An 11,628-nucleotide genomic window follows, 5' to 3' on the forward strand; every position below is an offset into this window, starting at 1 on the left:
AAAGTATACATGAAAAGTAACTTTTTTTGTATTACAAGTTTCTTTTGAAATTAATTTGAATATGCACATGAGCTCCACACTTATTGAATATGTCCATAGGCAGAAACACCTTCATATGTATGACAAATACATCGGCCCAATCTTCATCCAAAACTGCCTGGCTTGGTAGTACCTGCCAGGGGTATGGTGTTTCTGCCTATGAAATTAGGACATATTCAATAAGTGTGATGCTCATGTGCATATTTAAATTCATTTAAAAAGAAACTTGTAATACAAAAAGTTACTTTTCATGTATACTTTTACTATGTAAAGTTTTATTGTGGTAGGAGTAAAGGAAAAAAAATAAGCCTATTTGGATGTATTTTGGGCATATTCGATTAGTGTTTAGCTCATTTGCATATTAAAATTCATTTTCAAAGAAACTTGTAATACAAAAAATTTTACTTTTCATGGGTACTTTCATTGTGTAAAGTTTCATTTTGATAGGAGTAAAGGAAAAAAATTACATTTTTGAGGTGTATTTTTGCCATGCATTATTAGCACACATCTCAGATTGATGAGAATTAAACATATTTCCTCAACTAGGATTTCTTAGGACTTTTAGTATGTTGTTCTGGACACCTCATAGAAATGATCTATGCTGAAAAAAATTCTTTTACAATTAATTCTATTATTGGCTCCAAAAAGGGTTAATTTGCCTGGCCTAATAGCCAGGACTGTACGAACACACACAGAGAGAGGAGACAGCTAGAGGACCATGAGGGGCAATTCACAGAATTTGACAAAAAGTGTATTCGATAAGACTCACAGACCTTTGTTTAGAGGAGTACATACCTCACTTTCAGTGCCCCCCTCAAAGCACAACTATGAGGCATATGTAATCATTAAAATATGCAGTTTCAAGTGCCCAGGTTTATTTAATTGTTGAGACCATAAAAAACTGTCTTCCTTTTCCATACATCATATGACAATTTAAACCAACAAATAAATTAAAGGATCAAAAATATAATTGTTTATCTATCAAATCACAATTATATGTCAACACTGTACAAAAAAATCTAAAAGTAAAGGAATGTTAGTCTTAAACAGTCAAATCCTTGGCTAAACTACTACAGAATCACATATTTTCAGGAACACTAAACAAAGGTTCACATTATACAATTTTAACCGAAACACCACTATAGTAGTATTTCCACAAATCCAGTGCTAGTTTAGTATTCTCTTACTCACTGACAGTTGTCATCATATCAATACAAACATACACCTCCCAAATGCTGGTATTTACTAGGAATGTGTAGGTACAAATAAGACTTGTGGTTATATAGAAATGGGCAAGATAATCAGATACAAAGTGAAAATGTAAAACCTTTACAAAAAAGCACACTACAATTTCAGTGTGATACCTTGGACGGAAGTGCTGCTGAACCTCCACATTATGAGTTATAAAAGCAATCTACTCCCACGCTATAAAATCCCTCCAACTCAGTTTAATCAAAGAAATGACAGTGTATGTCATGGGAGGCAACATGAATGTTCAGTGTGTGCTAATCAGAGCTCAGATAATTAAGTACACTTGGAATATAGTGTATATATATATAGTGTCTGAGAATCACAGTGAACCTATTACATAATTACCCTCTACCTTCTACGTATGCGCACAAAACAGAATCCCACAGATCGCTTCTGTCCGGCCTTCCAGGCTGCTGCAGAAGGGGCCAAGGGGCCTTAGAAGCGTCCCTGCTTGGCATCACCGATGGCTCCCCACACATCAAACACAAACTCGTCTGGGAAGGCAAAGTCCCCCAGGGTTTCATCCAGGGCCATGGCAAACTCGTCTGGGTTGTTCTTGTCTCGACCCACTTCCACCATGGTGGCGGCTGAAAAACAGAAAGCAGGTTCTCTGAGTGTGGTGTACCAGATTCCTGACTTCATGCATTTTTTACAAACCACACGAATTGTTGTCACATGATCTCCTACCTGCTTGGTATGGTAACACATACGGGTGTTGAACCAAAGACAAAGTCAAAGAACTGCAGCCAGTTCCACTCACCTAACTCAGTGTCACGGATTCCCATGTAACTCTCCAGAAGATCGTCCACTTTCTTCACCGCTTTCTCCTCAAACTCTGTTGGCTGGAGACAATTTAAGGCAGTCAGAGTTGAAATAAAAATATTAGAGTGCCAACAAATAAACCGAGCGATGAATATCATCATAGTGATACTCACCACTTCCTCAACCGTAGCGGGTCCTTTAGAGCGCAGTCTCAGGGTTCCTCTGCCAGAAGCAATTTTGTTCTCCCCAGCATGTTTGGCTCCCGTTGACCTGGGCTCCAACATGTCTACAAACATTACAGACATCACAAAGGAATGTGGTGATTTCCAAACAACAACAATAATAATAATAATAATAATAATAATACATGTCCTGTGTCATTTATACTTACCAAAGGCTTTCATAGACTCCACCAGCTTCAGGGTGAAGGTATGGCCTTTGGGCAGCTCCTTGAGCATCCGTGCCACCTCGTAATGCCGTGTGCCCACAATGTTCTTCCCATTGATGCACTCAATGTGATCCCCCACGCAAATCACCTTCACGCTGTCCACCACACTGCCCTCTTTAATTCGCTACAAAACACACACACACACATCATCCACAACGTGACCCATGTAATCAGTAAATATATCCGTAACAGGGTCGAAATGCAGTCAACTGCACATTCCAAATGAGTAAGGACAAATGAAGACCAGATCGCATTTACATTTCGGCTAAGGGCTAAGTTATTTTAAGATTATTATTATTAGATTATTTTAAGATTATAATTGTTATTTGTTGACTATTAAACCTCAGTTCCAGATAGGATATCACACATGAGATGCTTGCCTTGACTGACAAATAATTATATTAAATATCAAATATGATCTTGATGCAATCTTTGCTGTGTATGCTATTGGTATGTCTCAACTCCATACAGAATCCATGCTCATTACTTTAAGGCAATTCAAAATGAATAATACTATATATTAGTTTTAAAATAAGATGTATTGTTTATACTTGAAAACCATGGCGTACTAATGGTACACAATTTACAATGCAGACCACTGCAGGGTTTTTACAAAGGTTTTAATATGAATGTTACATTATAGTGACTGCTGTTAAATAAAACCTCTCCAGTGCTTTGAAGATGCAAATGAACAAGCACTTCCTGGTTAGTCCTGTATGGTGACTGCAGTACGCTCTGGACAACACAGAGAGGCACCCTTTCTCAGTGTTACACCCACTGTCCTTAGAGCCATAGAGACTCATATGCCATTACTCAGTTCGTAGTACTCTTTTACCAACATAAACACAATGTTAAGGCTTGTCAATACCAAGAAGCGATTTGAAGGGCAAATATATAGCATGGTATTTTGTGTACAATTCACATAAGCTTTATCATACTAACTAACAGCTGATTTGTGCTCATGTCGAACTTAGAATAGAGCAGCTATATATTTAGGAAGGACTGTGTCAATGTACCTTGATGAAGGCATAACCAGCTCCATTGTCTGTGATGGTGAGCCCCAAGGCATCCTCAGCCTTGTGAATCTCCACCTCCTTCTTTTGCCCTTTAATGTGAGCGAAGATGAAATCCTCCAGGCCGATCTGTCCACCTAGTAGCTTCTCCATGTCAATCTTGTGGGTGTTTAGGGTGCAAAATAGAATCTGTGAAAAGAGGGGAACCCGTTCAGCTTCACCAGTTAAAATTGGTCAGTCTTGAACGCCATCCAAAATGAAAAGATTTCTGATCCTCAGTGTACACAATGTTTTTTTTTTTTTGCATGGTTGAACAGCTTGAATAGACCTTTATATGTACCTGATCAGACGCTCCATGCTCTATATGTCCCTGATCGGACACTCCATGCTTTGACAGCATGAGTAATAGGGGCTTTCATATATGGTTGCCTACAAATCTATTTGGATAAAGAGGAGGGATGGGACAGTAGACAGGCGATGTATGCTGTGTGTGTTTTGTTTTTGTTGAGCCCATAGCTAGGCAGCGATCACAAGGCCCCCACAGTCTCTCAGTGAGTCCTATAACAGATAAGGTGACCTTCTGTGTGGTGCGTCCCATTCAGAAGTCTGGCATCACACCTAAGAGTGCAACCTACTGGCAGGAGAGGGCGTGAAACATGATCGGAGGCTACGTGACAGTGGTTTCCCGATTTAAGTCCTGGTAGCAAACGATGTGGGCAGTAAAAAAGCGCAGGAAGTAGGAAACTTCCAGCAGTGGATCATTTATTCCACTCTACCCCTCAGATAATACTGACCCACATGGGCAAAGAAATCACTATGACCAATCTATGCTGACAGCTGGGACTCTCAGACAGATGAGTGCCCCCTTTATCAAATGCGTTTACGGCATTTGCCTGATCAAGGATCTTTGGAAGACTTTTTCAGGTAAGCGTGATGACCTTTGATCAGTTAGGTAAAGGAATACTTGTGGCCTGTTGAAAAGAAAGAGAGTTGCCCAGTGCTGTGTGCCTGTTTCGTGCATAACCCTTTGGTGGCACACAGGCTCTCGACAAAACCAGCCTGTTTTCACGGCCCCTTCTGTGTTGTGTACCGCCAGCGCTGTGGACACATCAGCTGACACAGACACAGGAGCGTTGCCCCTGGTTACCGGAGCATAAAAACAGCCTGGGATTAGGGGGGAGCAGTGGAGAGGTGGGGGGGACGGGGCAGGCGTGTTTGTGAGTGTGACAGAGTCATAGAAGAGTGATAGGAAGGAGAGAGAAAGAGACAGAGAGAGGGAGGGAGAGGGAGATGGAGAGAGAAATACAGATAGAGTAACACAATAAAAGAATACATCCAGGTATGGAAACTGAGCCAAAGCTTGAGGGGAAAGGAGGTGAAGAGAGAGAAAGACAGAAAGACAAACGGGGAGCAGGCTGTGTGGGGGTGGGGGTTGGGGAGTGGAGTAAGTAGATGGGCTACTTCACAGCTTAATCCTGGCAAACTGCAAAAGCTAGCACATCTTGTGCGTAGGAGTGTGGGCGGCTTCGCGACAGACGCCTACTCGCCGTTACCAAGGCAGCATCTTACATCACATCGACTCTCCCACTCTACACACATCTGACACATTCACACCGGAAGTTCTCCCAGGCTCCCAGCTCGTTTTTGTTCTTCTTCCTTACTCTAACACGCAGCCCACAGTGTTGCCAGGGAGAAGAGCACAGCTCAGGTGATTACCACACCACCTCGTTCCTGTGTGACTTTGACTCACGCACACAAACACACGCCACTGCTGGCCAAGCGACAAACTACGACATGTCTTCCCAGCTCGACTCCAGACAGAGCTGAAACCATACCTTTGTTACGGAAACCTGTCTGGACAAACTGAGTGGATTACTTCACATGCCAGTCCACCCCCAAACCCAATAATCTGGTTTCCGTGTCAGAGTACATGGCTTGTCCTTATTCATTCTCTATTCGTTTAAGGAACATGTTAGTAACTCAAAATGCAACATCTTCTGCCGATTATCTGGAAATTATTGGATTGACACTGCAAATATTACAAGGCTCACAGTGTTTAACCTTCTATGAGAATTCTAGAAACTCACTAACATGCTGTAGACTGGCTGGTAGACTGGTTTCTTTGGCAACTGGACGCTATTTTTAGACAGAGGATACCACTCATGCCTCTCTTTTGCACAGAAACAAAAGAGTAAGCCTATCCAAGGGCCCAACAAAAGGGTACAAAGGCTCTGCATTAATATCATAGGAAACATTAAGTCGTTGTAAAATATTTGCTTTAATAGGCGACACTTAAGGTTTTAAAGATTGACAAAGCCAAAACTACATCAATATCATATGAAACATTAAGTCGTTGTAAAATATTTGCTTTAATAGGCGACACTTAAGGTTTTAAAGATTAACAAAGCCAAAACTGTATAAATGCTGACAAAACCAAAGTTAGGAGGTTTTTGCAATAGGTGAGCATTTTCTACAAAGGAAGTCTTGTCATAATGTAATCATTAATTGGAACCATTTGACTTGCCAGCTAATATAGTGACGAAACAGCACTTTACACAGACAGTTTAGTTCATCACCACACACGCAGTGTTATTCATTTACCTGGAGAACTCTTGTACTTACAATAAAAAGACCAACTTATTCAGCTACAGGATATGTTTACTAACAAATACTTTCAGATGTCTAAGTATAAAGCTGATATTTCTCCCCTTTTTATCTACACCTTTCACTCAATGCTATCCAAAACTGTAGATTTAAGGTTGATAAACTATATTTTGGCAACCATTTTTTCTCTAGTGTTGGGAAAGAATCACCTAAATTACAAACTGGGGACAGAATTTAACCTTAGGCTGAACACACACACACACACACACACACACACACACACACACACACACACACTCTCTCTCGCCCCTCAACAGAATTCCTTGATGTTGTTCAAACCTGTCCATCGGAGCATGCTGACACTTGAGAAAAATGGTTTCCTTTCAAAGTTGGGCTCAATGAAAAAATTACAATATCTTTGTGCTGCTGGTACCTCGATCATAAAATCTGATATCTCATATGTCAAGGTCTATACTGTGTTGACTTTAGGCTAGAAATGTCCCATTCACAGTATGTCAGGCTCAGTCAGATACAGGTTTATTTTCATTCCCCACAAACATCAAGCAACCAATCCTGAAGCCATATACACAGTGCGCTGTACATCAGTAACCACGAACATCTCTGTTGTGCAAAGCTTTAGTATGAATTATTGTACATATTTGTATTATTGGGATTATGTTTTCACTGTTAAAGCTGGCTTCTTTCAATACCTGAGACCAAGAACAAAGGGGCGAGTCCATTACCATCTGAATCATCATTTACCCTGTACACCAAACTACACTAAACTACCTCAGTCAAAAAGTCAAAAACATAATGCCACTTCTCAATAATGTCTTAACAAAGGGGTAATATCACTTGACCTCCCAGTCTTATTTGTTGTAGACTCATATATACCTCTAGCCAAATCCATGTTTGTATTTCGTTGTCAGAGAGTTTTGTAGGGATGTAAATTAAAGCAACCACCTATTGACAGGCTTTTGCAAAAAAGCAAAAGTGCCTTTCATTCAAAAACAAACAAGGCCTAAAACAGGGAGCAGTGGTGTGGATCTGTACAGAAAGCTGCTTGAACATTCAAACTCTAAACAAATGACTGGGTGAGTCCATGTGCACTGAAGACAAAAAAATGCCAGGGACTCATGTTACCACATATTTGTATCTGAGTCTCTGCGGCCATAAACAGACTTTGCCCGACGCAGTAAAAGAAATGTCCGTACAGGTGTGTGAAGAGGGATTACGTACCCCCTGACTTTGGACCACACCTGCCTGCTCCTGTTCAAGGATAGGCCTAGCTTGACTCTCACATGCTCAGCTACACGCTATTGTGCAGGTTCAGGAGACTTAGAACAGTTACAGGCTGCCAAAATAGATTGTTTCCAATCTGTAGAACCACTTTTTTATGAGGCTAGCCCGTAAAACTCTACATTACCAAGAACTAAAAGTCCAAGGTGGTGTTTCTGTTTAGGAGGCTCACAAGTTTGAAAAACACAGTCTTTCATGGATCGAATTGCAAAAACAAAATACTTCATGTTAGTATAGGACCTTTCTGTTCCAAAGTTCTTCAATTAGAGCCACTCATATACACACCACAAATAAATCAGCATAAAAGAGAGAGTGCTGGCTGTTAAAGATCCCAAGAGAGGCTAGGAGGTGGTCTTTATCAGTCTGGATTAAGGCTGTGCCTACTGGGCAGGATGTTAGGGACTTCCTTTGGGCAAGAGGAGTTCAGTTACAGTATACTCACCCTCTAACTACTCCCCAAAAAATATCAAATGCAAGAGCCAAATGCCCTATGGTTTATTACAAATTAATTAACTCAGGGAAAAATTGTTTCAGGATCCTGGTGGTTTCAAGGCTCTATGGCCTGTAATAAGTGAAGCCAGTTCGGTCCCGTGTTAGTATTGTACAGACTGACTGTAAGAAGTGGTTAAAAGGCAGCAGTGTGTGTGTTGGGGGGGGGGGGGGGCGTCTAGCTCAAATATGGCACAGGCTGATAGTGGGACAAGCTGCTCAGTCTATCTGGTCCAACTTTAGCAAACAAAGGAGCCATGTCACTCAAAGAATAACACAGAGGGACCTCTCATTCTGCACACTGGCTTGAAACATTCACTGGCTGACAGCGTCAGAATCAAACTTCTCAGACAGATTGTAAGCCCTCAGATGTACTTACAAAGTTCAAAGTTCCATGGAAAAATTAGGATAATCAATACCAGACAATTATAAATTCAGATTCAGGTCCTTATAGCACTTTGAATTTAGCCTACGCTGATAATGGTAAAATGACAATAAAACATAGGGAAAATAGAGTAGGCCTTAAAATTACATAGGTAAGATGTCTTCTGCTCTCGAACTGAAAGATTCACTCAGTCATTATTCATTTACATGTGTAGATTACTGTGCCAGGTCGCGCCTGTCGCGAACACACCTTCATGCCTCAGGCAAATAATGAAAAGCACACCCCGCTAACAGTTTAGTTAAACATCAACAAAATAACTAAAACACCTGCTTAAACTTTTTACTGTAACAAAACAATACATGCTTTACCTCGGGTGGATTTAAATTAAACGCCTCAGCTATTTTGCTGTACAGCTCTTTCACGTTTGAGAATCCCTCAATCCTGCCCGTAGGACTCCCGTGGGCGAGCTGTGTGTGAAACACCAGTTTCGGTCGCAGGTTGGCAGGTGGAGGTGGCAGTCCGCCACCATTCACGGTGGACTTGCTGGCGCTTCCTCCAGCAACTCCGTCAACCTCTTCATTCTCAACCAAATTAGAACTTTCTCTTGATTTGTTTTTCTTTTTCCTTAGTCCCAAAGGCATGCTAGCTGCTCAAGTAAATCCACAGGGGGGCACGAAGGTACACGGACCGATCAACTAAACATTTGAAAACAACCTGTAGCGAATCTTCCTTTCTTTTGCGTGAAATTCCACGTTGGTGTTTCTTCGTTAGCGATGGTATGAAGTTTGAATGAGAAACAAACTAATTTGAAACAGCAACGTCAGCGCTTCTTCGGTTCCTATCTACCATAAACTATGTTCGCAAGCTGTTGATTCGCAAACAATAGCGACACTGTTCCAAAATGCTGAGAACGCAGGCGCAGTGTGTTGAGGAGTACTGATGGGAAAACAGAGCAGTGAACAGATATGCTACGTCACACAGAAACTATTTACCTGTGTCAGGTAATTTGCATTTCGTAGCTATTTGTGTCCAAATTGATCTTAATTTAGTCATAGTCTGTGGGGTTTTGTGTCTTTGTGCGAAGTAATCCAGGCCTAAAACTCCTCTTTATATTGGTCTGTAACATAAGCAAGACAAAATAGCTTACCAATCAAAGTGGACGTGTGTCACCATGAGGTTTGGTGGTTGGCAGTGATGCCTCTCAACCCCGCGGCTCTGCGTAAATGTTTGCCTACCAATTTTGCTTTACCTATTTATTAAGGAGAACTTACGTAGCTTACGTTAAAATATATGAATACAAATTGATAGCCACCCATACCCAATGTGGTCACCAATATCAACAAGTAGGCTAAACACCGTGGTGTATGTTAAGCACAGCTATTTCAGAGCGGATATGGGCCTGTTATAACGCCTGCCCCCTTCATTATACATTTTCATTAAAATCATTAAAAAGGTTCTATCCTAAACATTTTGGCCCAACTGTAAGCTACATGATGTTGAATGAAAATGCATGTATGCATTCATTATTGGTAGTAGTATAGGTCTACTATGCCAACAGTAACCTCCCAATAACTGCAATAAAATAAATAAATAAAATTAAAGGCAGCCGAGTGAGGAGATAATTACTAAGATAGGCTAGGCCATGAACGATAGAGCGTCACCTGCTGGCACATCTGAATGTATCTATGAGGAGCTGTGGAACAAGTTTCATTGCCAAAAACTGGTCAACTTCACTCATTAAACAGATAGGCAACAGTGTATTACATTAGTGATCAGACTCTTTTAGTCTTAACATTCTCATTAAAAATATTCAACTGACCTATTTTTAGTTTGTTTTGGGGGACTGAGAGAAAGAATGTATGCAGGCATTCACAACGGATAACTGATTACTCTATATGTGCCTTTTACATCGTATTTAATGTTGCTGCGCCTTCTTGTAGATGCCCAAATGGTCCATCATTATTGTCTTTCTTTCTTTTAAGTTGTTCAAGTGTTGTTTTCAGAGCAAGTTTTCAAACAAACTATCGTTTTGTCTGGAATGAAAACACTTAAAAAGGTAATAAAGGTGGTAGTCACATCCATGAGTAAACAACAAAAGAACCAAATAAAAAAATAAAAAATAATAAAGTTATGAGACTATTAGGAGCATCTTTTTCAAACAGTCATAGGCCTAGGGGTGAATGGGGACCAATTTTTCAGGAACATTGAAATGTTCCATGATCATACTAAACATTAATGTCATCCTTTGAGGACTCACACTATGTCAGAGAACAATTTTACAGATTTAAATCCTATGGGTCTCAGTAGCTGCAGAACTACTACTAGCCTACCTATCTACTACTTCAGAAAATGTACGAATACTGTGTTTCTCTCAGCATGACTTTGAGTCCGTAACATGTATTTTAGTATACCTTCTTAGTAACTACTAGCCTGGATACCAGACCGAACTTAGCCCCGCCCACACATTTTTTGGTTGGGAAGTTCGGTCTGGCATTACTCCATTGAGGAGAAATTATCTGCGGCTCGATATCGGCCGTACCAATCAAATTGTTAAGGCGGGCTTTATACGATGATGGACAGATGATCAACAGTAACGTAACCAACCACGTCACCAACACACGAGTTGAATTCGTTTTCAACAAACATGGCTGCCGCTGGAGAGCTGAAATGTATAGATTCGAGTCCATTTAGACATTGACAGTGCATTCATTTTGAAAGAGGAACAGAGAAACGCGATTAAGGCATTTGTCAATCGAAAAGATGTTTTTGCCTTCCTTCCTACGGGATCCGGTAAAAGTGTAATGTATCAGCTGCCAATGGTCACATACTAGGTTGTTCTGATTGGTTGTAGGTAACCAATTGAGCGAAGAGGCATTTTTTCTCCTGGTTCGGTTGAAACACGCCCCATAATCACAGCCCAATGGAGCGATATCAGACTCATATTCTGACTAGAATTATGAGTATGACATCGTCAGGCTAAGTAACTACTATAGAGTGTGTCTTTTTCTTAACTTTCATCACAGGAACTACTGGGAAGGTTATTCCAACTTTCATCATATATTTGTTGAATTATAAATATACACATCACATACTGTATGCTACTACATTGACCAAAAAGTTTAATAATGGCTTAATACTATGTTCTTGTATAGTGCAGTGGGAAAAACAAACAGAGTTCACTAAAACTATATTTGTAATTTTTAACTGTTTCCCAGTTTATAGCAAACGTTGGTTCTCATTGGTGGAGGTCTTGTCATTAAGCCTCTTATCTTTCTGTTGTTAAATGAAAATTAATGGTCTCAACGTTACACAAGATGATAAGAAGAACATATACAGTA

General features: G+C 40.4%; 1 protein-coding gene across 1 annotated transcript; it reads right to left on the reverse strand.

Moving 5' to 3' along the window:
- Window positions 1-897: 897 nt before the first annotated feature.
- On the reverse strand, window positions 898-9,215 carry gipc2 (GIPC PDZ domain containing family, member 2). The gene is made up of 6 exons (XM_012815375.3): window positions 8,659-9,215; window positions 3,517-3,702; window positions 2,444-2,624; window positions 2,226-2,338; window positions 2,051-2,132; window positions 898-1,877 (listed from the first exon to the last, which is right to left on the reverse strand). Exons 1-6 carry the CDS (start codon window positions 8,929-8,931, stop codon window positions 1,726-1,728), a joined length of 987 nt encoding a protein of 328 aa, XP_012670829.1. The 5' UTR covers window positions 8,932-9,215; the 3' UTR covers window positions 898-1,725.
- Between the last annotated feature and the right edge of the window lie 2,413 nt (window positions 9,216-11,628).

The sequence above is a fragment of the Clupea harengus genome, chromosome 22 (genome assembly GCF_900700415.2).
Source record: "Clupea harengus chromosome 22, Ch_v2.0.2, whole genome shotgun sequence".
NCBI lineage: Eukaryota > Metazoa > Chordata > Actinopteri > Clupeiformes > Clupeidae > Clupea > Clupea harengus.

Coding starts and splice junctions, on each gene's coding strand:
- gipc2 (XM_012815375.3), bottom strand. CDS start 8,931: ATGCCTTTGGGACTAAGGAAAAAGAAAAACAAATCAAGAGAAAGTTCT. Junction 3,703..8,658: donor TTAATTTAAATCCACCCGAG/GTAAAGCATGTA, acceptor CTCTTTTCACAG/ATTCTATTTTGCACCCTAAA. Junction 2,133..2,225: donor CCGCTACGGTTGAGGAAGTG/GTGAGTATCACT, acceptor AATTGTCTCCAG/CCAACAGAGTTTGAGGAGAA.